This window comes from Carassius gibelio, chromosome B17, assembly GCF_023724105.1.
Source record: "Carassius gibelio isolate Cgi1373 ecotype wild population from Czech Republic chromosome B17, carGib1.2-hapl.c, whole genome shotgun sequence".
NCBI lineage: Eukaryota > Metazoa > Chordata > Actinopteri > Cypriniformes > Cyprinidae > Carassius > Carassius gibelio.
Genome location: NC_068412.1, coordinates 17,911,796 through 17,930,928, shown reverse-complemented (window position 1 = coordinate 17,930,928; position 19,133 = coordinate 17,911,796). Strand labels below are relative to the sequence as shown.

Below are 19,133 nucleotides of genomic sequence, written 5' to 3'. Positions count from 1 at the left end.
TACTTATGATATTGAGCTGTATGATGAGCTGCTTCGAAATTATTTATAACTTAATTAATTTACAACTGTATGCAACACACAAGTGACATTTTCAGAATTATAGCTATTAGTAATCAAATATTCTTTTACAGAAAAAGAAACAACTTTTACAGAAATACAGTACATTGGCCTGGTCTGAGAAGCACTTTCTTTTTCTATTACTAATATTTGTAAAACATATTTTTAAAGGAAGGGTCCTTTTATTTTTCTTATCAGTTTGTTGCCGTTTTTGTTGTTGTTGTTGTTTTAACCTGAGTTGTGTTAAGGGCCATTAATTAAAAAGTGAAAAGTGTAAACTGTTTATTAATCACAATATCATGAGGTAGAAACTGTAGTTTACTATGATATTGTGATAAACTGTTGTTTACACTGCTCCAAGAAACAACAGTTTCTTTAATGCATTTGATACTCAATGTACTAAATTTTGACTTAAATCTATACCTTCCAATATAGATGTAACATAGCTTCCAACATCTATAATGATGCCACAACATTTGAGTTTCCATACAATAAGATGTTTGTATACACACAAAATATCTGAGCATATCCTTTCACATGACCTCACATACTTGAATATCTGCATGTGGATCATATTCCCAACCTGTATATTAAAGGAATTAATAAATTTTTGTGGAACACAAAAGAAGATATTTTGAAAAACTGTTTTGTAACTGTCCTTACAATTAAAGTCCAAAACAACACTGGATCCCACAGACTTTCAATGTAAATGTAATCCATTAAACAGAAATGTCTTATCCTAAATTAATAAAATCTTCTAAATGATACATCTTCTATGAAAAACAACTTGTTTTGTCCCGAAGCCTTAATTTGTGTATCAGAAAAAAGGCTCTAAGAATAAACTCAATGAGATTAGAGCTGTGGACATTGTGAGGGTCTGTTTCAAAAGGTCTGAAATGCTCTCTAACTAATCTAATCACACTAACAAAGAGTGCTCTTGATATCATTCTTTTATCACCCATTAATAAGAAATTCTGTTCCTCTCATCTGCCAAAGCAATGCAGTATTATCTGTTTTAATCTCATCTCCATTTTCTTGCATATGGAGTGGTCTGCGTGTGAGTGATTTGAGCAGAATGCGAACTGGGTCTTTTTATAGATCTTTGATGAGGATGTTTTTGAGTCTGTGATCCCTGTTCTGACCCATGCACATACCAAATGCTATAATTTGTTCAGTCTTTGCATAACTATGGATCTAGAGTTGCTGCTACCATGACTGGCATGCAAACCATCCTGAAATGATGCTGCAGACATGACTAACAGATGTTAGGCGTTCATATGTGTGTCAGTATATGAATGTCTATTTTAAGTCAGAGGTGTTAAAAGAGAGCTTTGTCTTCGGCTTTCATTTCACATGTTCGTACAGAGCAGCATCCAAATCAAACTCTGATTTAAAACTGAAAGTTTTACCATTTTTGAGAAATGTAAGTGAAACTAAATGAATAAGAAATGTAGTAGATTCTGGGTCACTAATTAACTAAGTAAGTCTGTGACATTGACCATGTGATTTACAGATGGTCAGATGTTCTTACTGTTTGGAACATCTCAAATCAAGCTTGAGAACATGATGATCAGGTCCTGTGCAAACTTGTGGAGGTCATGCACCTCAAGTAACGCAAACTAGATAAGACATTCTCTGTGTACTGAGCCCTACTCTACTCCTTGTACACATATGACTGTACTCCCACTCGTTCCACCAACACCATCATCAAATTTTCAGATGATACCACAGTGATTGGACTCATCTCAGGAGATGATGAATCAGCCTGCAGAGATGAAGTCCAGAAACTAGAGAAGTGGTATTCTGTAAATAACTTGTCCCTGAACACCTCTAAGACAAAAGAGCTCATTCTGGACTTCAGGAGGCGTCAAACTGAACCAGCCCCATTCTACATCAATGGGGAATGTGTCGAAAGGCACCACACCTTCAAATTCTTGGGACTCCAAGGACATGTCTTCGTCTGCTAACACCTTAGCAACCATCAAAAAGGCACAACAATGGCTGCACTTCCTCAAATACAATGTGCAGGATGTCAATCTGCAATGGCACTGTCTGTGCACTTTATCAAAACTTCAAACAAATGCACTAAATAATATCAAGTGAAACAACCATATCTGGTTTCTAAATGTGTAAAACTATATCTGCAGTAAGGTGCAATAATATACACTATATGTCAATTGTGCGATACTATATCTAGTCACTAAATCTGTACAGGGACTCACTCCATTTAAACTGTACCTTTGTTTAAACATACTGTGTATAGGCTATCAATGTGAAGGCCAACATGCAATACTACGTATAAATGGTTACTTTACTCAGATTGCTCAATGTGAATATCACAACGCAGTCACTTGTTGTATTTTTTTTGTAAAATTGTTCTTTACAGTCTTATAGTCTAATTTATTGTCTGTGGTTATATGTTTGTTTTTCTAACACCAGTCAGAAGCAGTGCTCCTAATTTCGTTGTGTGCAGAAAAATATGATGACAATAATGGCGATTAATTAAATTCAGTTCAGTATTCATGTTTTTTTTCTTCTTCTTTTAACTATTTTTTCTTTCAGATTGTTTTCTTTTTATACACTACTGTTTAAAACTTTAGGACTAATTTTTAGTTTCGCTACTTAATATTTTTGTGGTAAATATGATGCAGTTGTTGTTTTTTTCTGGATTCTCAAAGTAAATTCAAAAGAGAAGCATTTATTTGAAATATAAATCTATAAAAAAGTATTACAATCCCTACTATGAATTCAATGAGCTGTAGCTGTACTAAACCCACAGTTACACTAAACCAACTGTCAAAGTAAATGCACCACTTGTTCAGACAGTACCAGGCAGGTCACAACCTGATGTATATATAGTGAATATATATATAGTATTCCATTTTCTCTGCAAAAATAGATGTGAAAGAATGTGGATAGGTATGGTTCGCTGTCCATACAGGACTGTCTTGAATTAAAAACTCAGCATGCTGAAAAAAAGTCGGGGTGAGCAAGAATGCCACAAGATTTATTGTAAGGAATGATGTACTGTACGAGCTGTTTATACTTCCTCAGGATTGTGATTGGTGGATTCATATAAACATGCTCCTCCTGAAACCTCTGTAAGGAGGGTTACATCCCCGGTTGAGTTGTGAAGTCACAAGTAAAGCCTCACCTGTCCATTCAGATCAAAACAATACAGAACATAACCAATAAGGACATATGATCTCGCTCAGCTCACACCTTTCAAATATACCCATTGTTCCTGACTGACGGGACAAACTTACATGTTAATATGAACCAATATACAAATAAAAATACACTTTTTAAACACTGGGATGCAGATGCAGCAGAAAGAGCTTTGTCTGAGCTGACCAAACAATGAAAACTAAGATTCATTAAAAAAAGATATGACTTATTTCCTCCAGTGACGGATCACAAAGAGTCGTGCTTTAGCCTACATCTGACCACATTTCAGTCAAATCCATCAGAAACCTGTGAATTTCAACTCTTCCCTGGTGAAAGACTACTCATTAGTTTACTGGTCTTCCAGGCTTGGTTTTAAGTGGGTTTTGAGGGCGGTTGTTTTGCTGGTCCAACTCATTTGCTGCTCTTTAAACCTCCATATATAGCCAGCTGGTAGCCAATGTGATTTATTGGACTAGATAGAAACATATTTTACAGCATTATACCTGTTCCTCCTCAATCGAATGTTTAGAATGAGCTCAAGTAATTAAAAGTATGATTAAATATAGAACTTACATTTTATACTTGAATTCGGCAGTAGCCTATAACCCTAACAACCAATGTAAACCCAAAATAAATCAACTAGTCGAAGTACAACGAATTGTCATGAGTTTTTCCAGGAAACGTTAAAGAAAGCACTAGGCAGTTTTCATTCCAGTGACGAAGGACGTACTGTAAACAAAGTGAATTTTTGGTAAATAGTGCATTAAATAAGGAGGGTTTTACCCCGCCCTAGGAATGGATCCATCTTAAGCAGAGCTGGAGACAGGCAGGATGTGAACACGCTCTCGCGCAGCTGGAGCTGAAAGGCAATAATGACTTTGAATAAGATAAAGGCAGAAGTTTGGTTTTAGATCAGTTTGGTTCCAGTCGGTGTCCGCTGAATTTTGATATCAAGAAGTCCGCATTAACTTTCATGTTTTGTGACGAGGAGCGCGACACGGAGTCGTTCGCGTGCGGGTGAGTTTTGACGTTAGCAGTTCTGCTAAAACAGTCCTTTTTATTTGCTTTACAGCTTTGTTTAAATAATGGTGTAAACCGGTTCTTTACATCTGCTGTTTCAGCCAAAGTTGATGTGTCTGGTGGGTGTCTTTTCTTCATTTTACCGGTCAAAAGTAAAGTTAGTTTGTTCGGCGGCGTCACCTGGGTGAGAGGTGCAGTCACAGATTGCATATCAAACCGCTTCGGGAAATAGGCTACATGAAACCGGTAGGCTAATTCACAGAAATAACTAGGCTACATTACTCCAAAACAGCCTAAATTCAGTCGCTGCCATTGTTCGTGTAATTGGAAACGAATTTTATATGAACGCTTACGTGTATCTACTCTAGTGTGTACACTAATAACGTAAGATTGGTGTTAATCGTAGATTAATTAACGGATATCAGCAGTTCCCAATGTTCATTTTCACATTCTGTAATTTGATTGAATCATTAGATTGTACTTGTGGTCTTTATCAGGTTGTGACCTGCCCGATCATGTCTGTACAATGGGTGCACTTACTTTGACAGTTGCTATGGTGTAACTGCGGGTTTCGTACAGCTACAGCACAATGAATTCATAGTAGGCCTATGAACACGAGCATTCTTCTCAAAGTGTATCATTTACTGTCATAAATATCACATCTTAATTGCCTTTTAACTAAGCACATTGCACAGTTTTATGGTGTGTGTTCCTTGTTGTTTGCATGTAGTTTGGTTTTGATTTTTGCACCAGTTAAAAGAGGAAGCGAAATGTCTGGAGTAATTCGAATGACAGCTGTCCAGAGAAAATGCATTAAATGACCTTTAAACTTCCAGTTCCAGCTCTATGAATCCAGCCTAAACAAGATTTCATAATGTAACATAAGATTTTTCCTCCTAAGGGTAATTTGTTGTTACAGTTGTAAATTAGACCTTATATGAAGTGTTTGCTTTCATCAGCGTCACTTTGTAACCTAAATGTATTCAGACTGTTGTTCCCTAAAGGGATTGAAAGTGGAGACGAAGATTAGATCAGTGGCCACTTCCAGGAATGTTTCTTAAGACCAGTTTGATTCTGAATGCCCTTTTTCAGAGAAGGCGAAAGAGATCCTGGAAAAAAGAAAGTCATCCTTATGGATTAACATGAGTAACCGTGTACTAGGAATTAACACTAATGACCAGTTGTCAAAATATATTTGTAATTTTTATGATTTGTTATGGTGGCACGTTTGCTTGCTGTTGGGTGAGCATGCCATGCCAAACTAATGTGAAACTTTGTGCATTAATTTCATTAGATTTTTCAATTAGAGTTAAATGCAGTATGTGCTGTGCCAATCTGTTCTATACATTATAATGTGAAGGTTATTTATTATTTTTTCATAATTGTTGTAAATTCTTTATGCATCCATCCATGTTTTTTTAGCATGTTGTTACAGGAATTTTCATTTTTTCGATCAATTAAAATGCATGATGCTTGAACATTGAGAAAGACCCCAAATGTTGCTTTAACCTCCCTTATTTACAAACAGTTTTAACTGTGGAGTCCTAACGGGTTTCATTCCTGCCTGTGTTTCACTAGCATGTAGAATGTTAGCCTCATTACGGAGAGATTGCAAGCTCTTAGGGAATGTTGCCTACAGTCTTCGAGTATGTGTTTGAGTTTAGAACAACCCCCAGATTAGGTTTTTTAGGTTGTGGTGGTGCATTTGGCTTGGACAAATCAAAGTACAGTTTCTTGCATCAGTGCTTTCCTTTGTATATTAAATGGTGCTTACATTTTAGCAATCCAAGGCCCGGTTTCACAGACAGGGCTTATACTAAGCCAGGATCAATTCTTTGTTCAATTATGGAATTTAAGTAGCTTTTATAAATGTGATTTTAGAAAAAAAAAAAAAAAAACAATACTGGTGTGCGTCTTCATACAAAACAATAACACTGACAAATTTTAAGATATGTCAGTGAAACTGGCTTTGTTAAAACGGCTCAATCATGCATTTTAGTCCAGGACTAGATTAAGCCTTGTCTGTGAAACCGGTTGGGCAAAACATTTTTAAATAAATGAAGGAACAAATAATGTTTATTCTTGAACTTCTGAAGTCATTGTGCTGAACAGGAGTAGGAAGACCAGATAGTGTATGCATAGTGTGCATCAGTGGGGTTTTTGACTAACTAGGGTAAATCCCTTGGAGTTAGACTCATTATACATTTCCATGATGACTCAGGAAATGTCCTTCAGTGTAAGCTTGTGCCCCCAAGGTTTCGGTCTAATTTTACCCATTTAAACGCAAGTATTTATTTTTAAAGTTAACTACAGAATGTGTTAAAGGTTTAGAGGCTGCAATCAGTCAGTTTCTTACAGGGAGTTGGGGGGGCTTCCTGCTTGTAGGGCCATTCCTCAGAATTGCTCTTTTAAAGGGGTCATATGATGCGATTCCAATTTTTCCTTTCTCTTTGGAGTGTAACAAGCTCTTGGTGCGTAATGGAAGATCTGTAAAGTCGCAAAGACTAAAGTCTCAAATCCAAAGAGATATTCTTTATCAAAGTTAAGACTCTGCCACACACCCCTAAAACTGCTTGATTAAACATGCCCCCACATGTCTACATCACTGTGGAAATATTTGTGTAATGCCGCCCCAAATGTTCACGCTAAGAAAGAAGGCATGGTTTTAGTAACCGCAGTAACTGTTGAAGCAGCCATGTCAGGGAGATGCTGTGTGTATCTAGGTGAAGGCAAAAGCTCTTTATTTGGCTCTGAAAGTAGAGGAATTTAGGAATCTTTAAGATTACTTACAACAGAACATTAACACATTTTATGGATCAGCGTTTCATGAACCTAGGAGAGGAGGTAATTCTCACTTTGCCACAACAAACTGGTGCTTCTAAATCAGTTACTGTAAGTAGGCCTGGGTGATATATCTAATCATATGATCATGTGCATCTAACTGCAAGTATGTTTGGTTATTAGTTGAAGTATTTGTTATTGACCGTTCAAAAGAGGAGTTTGGCATACCTGTGTGAGAGAGAGTGACAGGGTCACACGGTGGAGTCCGCTCTCTTAACCGTCTGTGGCTTGTGTACTGCAAACACATACGAGCTTCATCACGGTGTCTGTCAGGCCACTCTGTTCCTCTTTTGGGCTTTAACTAATGGTAAAACTAAGGACATTGTTAACTGTCTTTTACATTTATTTTGAAGGATGAAGCTCATGATTAAGGAAAGGAGTGTTATATTTCCGACGAGTGCTTTGTGGTGTTTGGCCCCATCACAATGAACTGGGTCAGTTGGCCAATCAGAGCAGACTGCGCTTGTCGGAAGGAGGGAGTTTGTAGAAACCGACTCGTTTGAGAGAGGCAGGGCATAGAGGACCTACAATAATGTTTTTTTAACATTAAAGCATGCCAACGTATTCTATTACACCAAATAAAACAAATAATGATCTTTTAAAAAAGCAAAATATGACCCCTTTAAGATCTCTCACACTCTTTCATGTCACTGTCTGTGATTGTTTTGGTCACTTGTATTCCATTTGTGCCACATGGGAAAACTCCACCCAACTCCACCCAAGATAATTAGTTTCAGTGATGGAGAATTCTCCCTTTTCCAGGAAACCTATGCCTGAAGGGACTTCAGACACATTATACTGTTAAAGAGGAGATGATAGGCTGGTAATGGCCTTTTTTGTGTCACATTGCCAAGCTGTATGTAAAAGATGAGCATAAATAATTTTTGTTCACTTTTCTTCCTTCACAAATACAACACAATTCACAAGTTAAAAAAGCATTAGCAAGTTGTTCAGATGTATCTGAGAAACTTTTTATTCATAAAAAAAAATTAAAATTCCACAAAAATACTTTAATCACATCTGTTTTCATCATTGATAATGATAAGAAGGTTTCATGAGCAGGAAATCAGGATATTAAAATGAAGGATTATAAAAGACTGAAGACTCTCAGGAATAAATTACATTTTAAAATATATTAAAATGGAGAACAATTATTTCAATTTATTTCAAAATATAGTATTTTTGATCAAATAAATGCAGTCTTCAGCATCATAGTATTTGCCTCACTGACCCTAGACTTTTAAATTCTATAATGCTTAGTCATTTGGACAGGTTTTTTTTTTAATTTGTATTTTTTTTTATTATACACATAAATGGCTTGCAGTCATCATGCACCTGCGCCCAGGTAGTTCATCACAGAGTGGCTTGCTTTTTGTTTAACCCCAAACGTATTGTTTATCTCTTACAACAGCAGTAGACTTGAAGTCACACAGAAGTGATCATCAGTGAGTGGGTGTGTGTGTGTGTGTATATAGACAGTGCTTTTAATATTAACTGGAGCTATATATAGCATGATCTGTTCTCATTAGCCACATTTCCACTGTTGGGCCACTGTGAGCCAGAGCTTAAAGCGGGCCGGTCGGTCGGGGCTAATAGCCTCGGACTCAGGCAAGAAGCGCCGTGTTTCCACAGTCGAGCCTGAAGCACCAATGTGCTTTACTAAAACCCGCCCTTTACACGCCTCTCAGGAACAATGTCACGCAACCTCGTCCTCTTCTATTATTCTATAAATCATTTATATATTTTTAACGCTTATGAAAATAGCCTGCTTATTCAGCCAAGTCCATTTCTGTTTAATTGTAGCCACAGTAGCCTATACGTCACATTTAGAATGAATCATATCTCTATTTTTATAAAAGCTCTCGAACAAAAAACATTATTATATTTTTATGATAGGCTACGTGGAGCTAAACTCTCGAAGACATATGACCGATAAAATGTTACTAAATAGACCATTGTGATCAAGAATAAGAAGCTGACATCTGATTTCTCCCAAGTGGTTTCATTTACCATGTTTACTATGGTAACGTTAATGTTTAGCGTGCATAGTTTTTTTTTTTTTTTTTTACATCGCTTATAAATATTTCTGCCTTGTTTCTGCCTTGTCACTTTAGCCCAAGGTTTTCGTCAGACCAAAAAGCCCTGGCTGTTGGCGTGTAAAGGGCGGGTTTTAGTGAAGAGCAGCAGAACTTCTGGCCTGAAGGTGGAAACACGAGCACTATTTTAGCCTCTGTGCTACAGGTCAGAGGCGATCAGCCCTGCCCGGCCCTTTTAAAGCACTTGCAAGCAGTGGCCCGACAGTGGAAAAGTGACTATTTCCATCTATGAAATTGTAAAACAACCACATATAGACCTTTAACCACACATCAGTTGAATTCTGTTTGACTGCATATATGAACACAAGTTATGTTGCTTGACAGCTATAGTCAACTTTGCTCTGCTTTGCATTTTGCCTAAAGACAGAATGATTGATTCTTCCTTGTCTTGACTTGTTCTGGGCATGTCGAGGATGCTCTAAATTCTCATGACTTTTTCGTTCACCTTTTCTCACTTGTAAAAATCTAAATCCATCCTGCCGGCTGATAGCGGTGCAAGAATACAAATAAATTCTCTTTACACACACATGCTTCTACAGCAGTAGCATTAAATATTTCCCAACGCATGTTGTATTATAATTTTTTTTTGTTTTTGCCATTGCCTAATTGCTGTTGTTTCTGCTTTGGATTTTGCACACTATTGCTTAAGTTTCTTTTCGGACCCACAGCAAGATGAGCAATAAGTTTGTTGGTTTTATAAACCAGGAAAGTTCTTTCTCAATCATTTTAGTTTTTTTTTTTTTTTTTTTTACATTTTAACATTTAGTACACCCATATAGAGAACATAAACCAAAATATCTACAAGGAGACATTCACAGATAAAAAAGACTGCAGTAATAGAATAAAAAAAGAAAAACTGTTAAATGAGGTCTTACAAGAAATTAGGAGCTGCATGGTACAGATAGAAGTTGAGGTCCACTTTGGAAGTCTAGCCATTGCTTGTTTGAAGTATTTTACAATCCCATTTCCTCCCTTTGTTCTTCTGTAACCAGAGAGAGAAGGTCAGTTTTTCCATAGAGCATATTTGACTTACAATACTTAAAAATTCCATTTTTGGAGGGCTTCTTTTGAGCCAACATCTACTGCTCTCTTACATGCAATTAAAAACATCTTAAAGAGATTACATTTATTCAAACCCTCCGGACTCTGGAGTGACCCCTAGAAACATAATGGCATAATGGTTTGTAAAGGGCTAGTGAAAAGATCTGTGTGAGTCTTTAGTCTGTTGACATGAGGATGGAGAGCGATTCAGTTCACTGTTTGCACAGCAAATGTAGTGTTAATTATTAATAAGAGACTTCACCTCCTGGGGACTCTTTAGCTACTTGGAGCACTTACGGTCAGAGAGAAGAGGAACAAATGCACTAAATGTCTTGATTGTACTCATCAGTGTCCTCAAAAGTACTTTATATCCTGGACATGGCTCTGAAATGTGTATAACGTTTAGACATTGTTTGTTGTTCATTTGTAGTTTGACAATTAAACTTTTTTTTCCAGCAAAATATTGAAATTGTAGGTTTATTTTATATCAAAAAATAATTTGTTTATATATTATGATGAAAAACTATTTGTGTGTTTTATGTGCGTGTGTATATGTACCGTATTTTCCGGACTATAAGTCGCACTTTTTTTTCATAGTTTGGCTGGTCCTGCGACTTATAGTCAGGTGCAACCTGTTTATCAAAATTAATTTGACATGAACCAAGAGAAATGAACCGAGAGAAAACATTACTGTCTGCAGCCGTGAGAGGGCGATCTATGCTGCTCTGTGCTCCTGTAGTCTACACTGAAAACATAGAGCGCCCTCTCGTGGCTGTAGACGGTAATGTTTTCTCTTGGTTCTCGGTTCTAAACAAATGAGACTTAGGCCCCATTTACACTGCATGGTTCAAGTGACCCAAATCCGATTTATTTATTTTTTTGCTCTCATGTGGCACAGATCGGATATGACCGGTGAACGTGTAAGCAGGAAAAAACCGCATGGATTCCGATGTTCTCAGATCGGATTCAGGCCTCATTCATTTGTGGTAATAAATCGGATATGAATCGGATACGTGCATTTGCGTGTGCCATGTAAGCAGACAAATCGGTTATTCCCCAGTAAAAGCGAGCCGTACATCATTAAAAAAGTGACGTCAACTCAGGTGGACACCACCAACTGAGATCACATGACTTATTATAGGCGTGATGGAGGACGAAGGATACACGCAGTGGAGCAATGCCGAGGTTTCATGTCTTTTAAGTCTTTGGGGCGAAGAGATGGGGCAAAAATGCAGGGTTGTTACAGAAATAAAGGGCTCTCCTTTTTTTCTCCGCCATACGAGACCAATGTTTTGCTGATTTTTTTTATTTATTTATTTATTTATTTTTTTTTTGACTTTTCAAAATATTGTGGAAAGCAAAACACTGTATAATAGAGCTGCACGATGTGTTGTTTAAGCATCGATATCGCAATGTATGAATCCACAATAGTCACATCACAGGATTTGCGATGTAGGCTGTCGTAGTTGATCTGTTATTCATTAACTGTACGGGCCAGCTGCTCCCCGGCCCTTGACGTATGTAAATCGCGGATTAATTGCAAGGAGTGAAAGTTTTGACAGGTCAGCGAGATAGAAAGATGAGTGCGCGTGAGAGACAGCGAGAGAGAGAGAACGAGCCCCGGCTGCACGCTCACCATCTTCAAACAACACGAGTGCTGTCTTGCTCTCTCTCCCTCGCGCATATTAATCAATTGACACGATGGTGTCATAATCATTTAAAATGAGAATGTAAATCTGCTCACCCCATTTTTGTTTGTAAGAAAAAATTCGATTAGATTTCATATCGCAATATATATCGCAGAAAAATAAAATATTGCAATGTCATTCTTTCCCAATATCGTGCAGCCCTACTGTATAATTTTATTTACATCTGCATCCATTGTATTGCATGCTGTTTTACTTCATTTTCTGGGTCAGAACGTCTACGTTTGGTAGTTTCAGCAGTGTATAGTGTAAATGCAAAAATCAGATACGGGTCACTTTTAAAAGATGATGTAAGTCGGTCGTCAAAAAAATCGGATATAGTCAGAAAATCTGATTTGGGCATCAAGACCTACAGTGTAAATGCAGCCTTATAGTCCAGTGCGACTTATTATTATTATTATTTTTTTTTTTCATCATGATGTATTTTTGGACTGCTGCGACTTATACTCAGTTGCGACTTATAGCACGAAAAATACGGTATGTTTTTTTTCTTTTAATTTGCAACAGTTTCTTTTTTTTATGAAAAATTATGAGCCTGATATGTGTTTTTAGTAGTTTGTATAATTTAATAAAATTTTTCACTTTGTCAGTCTTCAGTCGCTCAAACATAAGTGTTATTTTTTTTTTTAAAGCGAATCATTTCAAGCAAGGCCAACAAATAATTAAGCTCAGACCACCTGGACTAATCCTCAAATGTGAGCAGACTCGGTTCCTTCTTGCTGTTTCAGGCTCTTATGTTCCCTCAGATCTTCCATGTATCCACTATTATAGCAGCAGCACAACAACATGTTTTGCTTTTTTTTCCAGATCTGGATATCCTCTACAAATCATCCCCGTTTCTGTGAATTCGCTCTGTTAGTGTGTCAGGATGGGCTAAAAACCATTGCTAGCACCTGCGCACCATACACCTGGACCCACCACAGTCTCACCTGTGCAGGTAAACGGGGACACATAGAGTAATTATTTCAGCTGAGATGAAACCATTCTTATTGTATCATTTGTTGTATACAATGTTTACAATTCAATACAATACAATTCAGGAATATGGAGACATGCATTTTTCAAGCCAAAATAAAGATAATGCCGTTTTTTGTTGGAAATCAGTGACCCTGTCATTGACTGGCTCATATGTAGTCTTTAAATCACTACTGTTCCCAGAGGCCAGCTGGCCCATGAGGCCACTCTAAATTTAGTCCTTTGTGTCGTACCTGCAACGCTAGACTCTCATTCAGCTCTGTTCCATAGAAAATACAAGGCCTTATATTGATATCCCTTAGAGAGTTATAGTGAAGGGTGTGGGTTATACAAAGAATAAGATGGGAGTGAGTGAAAAGTGGGCTAGGATAGAACAGAAAGGGAATGGAAAAAGGAAGCTGAACTGAAGAATGTGGAGTTTAATAAATGGGAGAAACCATGTGCAACAGAGCAGAGGGGTTGCTGGGAGACAAAAGCAACGAACCAAGAAAAGAGGGAGGATATTGTGAAAGAGAAGCAACAGATGGATGAGAAGATGACATGTTCAGGTGAAAAAAAAAAAAGTAATATTAGTCTTCAAAAAGTGTGAATTGTCCGAAATTAAACCTTTCTCATAGTGTTGGAATTTAAAATGGCAAAATGATTCCAAGTTTTCCCAAATGAAGTTTTCTTTAATCATTTGTGGGTTGACTCTCATAAAGAGTTAAACGTAAAGAGGTTCACGTGGATTAATTTTAGGATGCCGTTCTAAAATTAAAACAGCCAGACGTGAAATGGGCCAAGTCCTTCAAGTAAATGAGCTTTGTATCCACCGCTAGTTTGTCTTCTCGATCTGTACTTCGTATTAGCATGCAGTACTCAAACACTTTAGTTGCCAACACATGCACAAATAATCAATATTATCTTGTGAAGTGGTCTTGGTCGATCACATCTTTAGTGTTCTAGTGTTTCCTTCCATGCGTCTTTATTGTCACTTTTGATTAATTATCATCAGAATTATTGCATGCTTGCTGAATAAAAGTATTTTAAAAATGCATATGCCACACATACAGTCAGTATCACTACAGTGACAGCACTTATTGAGATCTGTATTCAGCTCTGTCTCAAAAAAGTTTAAGAACCAATTACTTCCTAGTTATTTTTTTAATCTGTAGTGCTGAATGTAGTCCTAAACATGTCCTTATCTGTTATTTTTTTTCTCTGCTGTTTAGGTGGTGAGTCTCGACACCATGCAGGGACCTCGGAGGAAGGTGAAGGTCATGGTGATGATGACAATGGTGTTCATTTTCATAGTGGTGGAGGTCTCTCTCAATGCTGGGAAGGGAGACAGCAACAAAAATAAGCAGCTGGTTCCCACGAAGCGTTTCTGGGCAAAAGATCTCCCCAGTGACGCCTACTGGAATCGCCGACAGCAACAGCTGAACTACATCAACAATCGCAACCTAGAAAAGCTCAACTTCACGATTAAGCTTCCAGACTGGTTAAACGACACAGTTAGTTTGGACTCCTGTGAGCCTGACTTCAGGGTGACCACCGAAGTCAAGGATTACAACTCTCTACCGGATCGCTTCAAGGACTTTCTGCTTTTCATGCGCTGCAGGTCCTATCCCATCGTGATGGATCAGCCAAACATATGCAAAGACCCACCGTTCCTCCTCCTAGCTATCAAATCTTTAGTCCCGCACTTTGATCGACGTCAGGCCATCCGTGAGTCGTGGGGCAAAGCTGGCCTCCTTGCAAACCGAACGGTCGTTACAGTGTTCCTTCTTGGGAATGCAGCCATGGAGGACCACTTTCCTGATCTCTCAAAGATGCTTCTCCATGAGAGCTCCATACATGGAGATATTCTCCAATGGGACTTTAGGGACACCTTCTTCAACCTCACCATCAAGGAAGTGCTTTTCCTGGAATGGCTGAACACCCGCTGTCCTGGAGTCAGTTACGTCTTCAAGGGCGATGACGATGTTTTTGTTAACACCATCCGCATTATAGACTTCCTAAGCAATCTTTCTCATGCCAAAGCCAAGGAACTGTTTGTAGGAGATGTGATTACCAACGCTGGTCCACAACGGGACAAAAAGGTCAAGTATTTTATCCCGGAAAGCATGTTCGTTGGTACGTACCCTGCTTATGCGGGTGGGGGCGGTTATTTGTTCTCGGGACAGCTGGTCCAGAAGCTTCGTAACGTCTCGAGGTTGGTGCCACTCTACCCCATTGATGATGTCTACACAGGTATGTGCCTTAAGAAACTGGGCCTTGCTCCTGAGAAGAACAAAGGCTTCAGGACCTTTGATATTGAGGAGAAATATCGCGATAATGCCTGTGTCTATAACGTCCTGATGCTGGTCCATCCCAGAAGTCCTCAACATATGATTAAAATCTGGGCCTGGCTGAATAACCCAGCTTTGAACTGTCATTGAACTGTTGGTCCAGGGTTTTGGCTGCTTTAAAGGGATAGTTCACCCAAAAGTGCTAATTTGGTCATAATTTACACATCCTCATGACATTTTAGAACTGTATGATTAATTTTTTTTTTTTTTTTTTTTCATTTGTTGAACCAGAAAAAACTGTCACTGATCACTTTTTATTTATTTATTTCGTCCCCATTGACTTTCATCATATGGACGTCTTTTGTGTTCTGCAGTTTGGAACAACATGAGATTGAGTAAATGATGACAAAATTGTCATTTTTGGGTGGACTAGCTCTTTAACATTTTTACCATTTGTTCTAAATGTGATTTTATTTATCATCTTTATGTACTCAATTTCATGTCAAAGGTCAGAAGCGATGGTGAGCTCTTTAGATGTGTATATATTTCAAATGTAGCTCTAAATTGCCACACGCACAGTATTTCAATGGCTTGAGTTTCGGTGTCAAAAACTCTGCTGATAATGTTACAAGTATTTATACCGTTCTCTGTGGTTGAGATCAACGGTGCTGAGAATTGTGGGAAATGCAGTTCAGCTGGTCTGAACATGGCACAGGCGATACACCGCACACCTGAACATAAATGTCAATCATTTTGAATGTGGTTTCATTTTCTATAGGAGGATTCCATTGCATTATGCTACAGTAAACAGATGTGTTTGAACACTCTATGCAGCCATCACAAGGCTAATCCAAACTTGCTGCTCTAGTTATTTTTAATGTAAGAACACATTGCCTTCCTGTTTATATTATGTCATATTACCACAGCCCATGCTGGTTTAGATCAAATGAAGAGTTGGCTAATTTTAGAGCCCTATTTGTGGCAACAGCAGTTTTGCATACCAACTGAATATAGATTGAATTCCCAGACCTCCACATGTATGCTTTTGCCGTGCATTACTGGCTCTTTTCCTTCTAGAATATATATATTTTTTCTTTCAGGAGCAGACAATCAGTTGCAACTCATAAAGCTTTGAATTAACAGAGCCAAAACTGGGTCATTGTGTCAAAGAAATGTTTAAAATGAACAAAATCATTAACTCTTTTTTTGGTGAAAAACTAGATGATATGCTTGCTCCCCTATCAGATCTGATTCTCAGGGTGTTTTTTTTTTTGTTTTGTTTTTTGAGAGCGAGAGTTTTGGTCAAGCTTGCAAATCAGAGATAAAGTTCAGAGCTATGGGTTTCTTTTTCAAATGAATGAAACTTTGCAAGCAGTTTTCCAGACCTAAATGAAGCCTGTCGCTGTTGTGATCATGCTGTCCTTGCTTTTTCCCTTCTTATAAAGAGGCCAGGAAATGGAGACTCAGCTGGATGACTTAATTACAGAATTTTACACAGTGGCCCCCAACTAAGTTACAGTGACCCCTGCTGGTCTGCATATGTTTTTCTTTTTTAAATGAACACTGGACCTTTTTTCAAATTTGTCTTAAGCTTTATTGAATAGTTTAAATCATGTCTATGGCCTGCCAGTTAACTACAAATATTTAATTTCTTCTGTGACTGTTCACCATCAGCTGTGTCTCCTATTAAAGACATTTAGGCCTCGTAGTCAGCACACCCTAGGAAACTACATCCGCTCTATAAACAATCTGTTACTCTTCGTACTGCTTCATTGGTTGCTTGCTGAAGAGCTAAATCAAACTTGTGTCATGTAGTATTTATATAGTCTCACAATTTGAAATGTTTAATATTACGTTGTCCACCCAGGTATGAGGAATGAGGGCTAAGAATGTGTGATTTATATTGTCTCTCTGCTAATAGAAAGACAAGCACACCGTTCAGAAGCCTGATGTAGTGTTTGTTGGGAGGAACAAAGTGTTTACATGGGTTCATGAACCGTACAAAAAGCTTGTATTTATAAACTACAATTTTATCCATGACAAAGTTAAGTATGCAAGTTTTTATACACTGGTATTTACTGTACTCCTGAGAGTTGTCAAACTCTTCAGGCCCTTGTTGTTGCTCTTGCATCCGTGCATAACATTGAAGAAAACAAACTTGTCGTATATAGTTCACAACTGTGATGTTCATGTATTAGAATACTTTTAAAAAGCAATTAGTTTATTTTGTTACTGCCTTGAAAATAATTCTTTATTTCCATCATAAGATATTTGAATGTTAATATGATGCCTTGAACGTGGCTTTAGTCGTCCATGGATGTATATTTGTGTATTTGTTGACGTGTATGTATATGCTGAGGTGTATGATGATGAAAATCCAGTTCTAAAAATGAAATCATTATTCTGTTTGTATTTTTGGATTATAACTCGGTCATGTCTATACCTAAACCTTAATTTTTTTTTTTTCTTTTTTCACTTTTCCCACACAAATATTTTTTGAACAGTCAAATGAGTTTTTTTGCCACTTTATATGCAGATTATTTTCTGACACCTCTTACCAAAAAAAAACACATTGTAAACTGCACAAATGTTATTACCAAAATGTGCCTGTTAATATGATTTTTAATCATGGTCTCTTTTGTAATTGGATATGCACATTTATTTTCTCATGTTTATGACTGCCTTTTTAAAATGTAATTCTTGTAATAAGTGGAATAAACGGATTTCTTGACCCTCTGTCATTCCTGTCTGAGTGTTTGTACTACTATTTAATCTCTGTGCAGTTCTGCGGTTCGATTTAATCTTATTAAAACTTGATAAATGACTGTTTGTGTTGAAAAATGAACCAGCTTGTGTGTGTATATCTGGTAAAGATTTACCAGCAGAGGGCATCTTTGTTCTTTGTGTTTTAGTATCAGTATGCGGAGTTCTCCTCCTGTGGATCATTTTTGTCACTCCATTTTGTCTGACACATACATTCAGCAGTTTCTTAAAGCTGGATGTCACCCTTTCTTTGATTGACTAAGGTACTTTGTCATGATCTGTTCTGTGAAACGCTGCATGTTGGAACAAGATCGTTAAGTTCTCCTCTGACATTTAATTATAGCAGTGTTCACAAATCATCTATTTAGGGCTCAGCTAAACACTGAATTTTCATACTTAACTGCACTTAACTTGTTCTCTATACTGCAAAAAGCCCTAAATCTTCACACTTCTTGGTGTCATTTACTACCTGCTCAGATAACAATGCAGTACATGCTCTTTCTTGTCGGTTGCTTAGAAAGAGGGGAAAAAACATGTGTTGGACATTTCTTCTAACATTATGATTTTAGGATATTGTATTTTTTTAACTTGAGTTAATCTCCGCTTAAGTCACTAAAGCATGAAGGAGACCAAATGTATGTATATTTTTTGCTTTTCACTCAAACTGATTTGCAGATAATATCAAATGACTTTACAGTTTAAAGGTTTGGGGTAGATTAATGAAAAAATATTTTGAATGATTACTAATTAAAATTACTTTTTTTTTTTTTTTTGGCAAAGCAGAACTTCTTCAGCCATTACTTCTGTCTTCAGTGTCACATGATCCTTCAGAAATTATTCTAATACAGTCACCCACCTCTCCCAGAAGCTCCCTGTACCCGCAAATGAGATACAATATCCCGGAAATTGTGGAGGGAAGGGAGAGAACGAGCAAGAGTAAAGAGAACGATTTAAGCGAGAGAGAGACACATGTGATATATAATCATAACTGTAGCCAGCTATGAGATCACCATATGAGTGTCTGCATGTATAATTCAGTTTAGACCGTTTGCAAGGATGTTTAGTGTCTGTGGTATGAAAACAAATCTCCAGGGCGCGGGCGCAGCCTCTGTTGTGTTGCCAGATCCAGCGATTGTAGGCTTTTTTGGACTTGTGTTTTCCACTTAATTCGACACTTTATTCTTATTTTATCTTCG

The 19,133-nt window shown here is 37.5% G+C and overlaps 1 protein-coding gene across 2 annotated transcripts; it reads left to right on the top strand.

Annotated features, from left to right (window-relative positions):
• The first annotated feature begins 3,969 nt into the window (after positions 1-3,969).
• Positions 3,970-17,915, top strand: LOC127976516 (N-acetyllactosaminide beta-1,3-N-acetylglucosaminyltransferase 2). 2 transcript variants are annotated; one of them, XM_052580976.1, is made up of 4 exons: positions 3,970-4,242; positions 12,562-12,624; positions 12,737-12,866; positions 14,116-17,915. In XM_052580976.1, the coding sequence occupies exon 4, from the start codon at positions 14,134-14,136 to the stop codon at positions 15,322-15,324; it is 1,191 nt and encodes a 396-aa protein (XP_052436936.1). In that variant the 5' UTR covers positions 3,970-4,242; positions 12,562-12,624; positions 12,737-12,866; positions 14,116-14,133; the 3' UTR covers positions 15,325-17,915. The 2 variants fall into 2 exon arrangements, with proteins under 2 accessions (XP_052436936.1, XP_052436935.1); XM_052580975.1 differs by lacking the exon at positions 12,562-12,624.
• Positions 17,916-19,133: the final 1,218 nt, after the last annotated feature.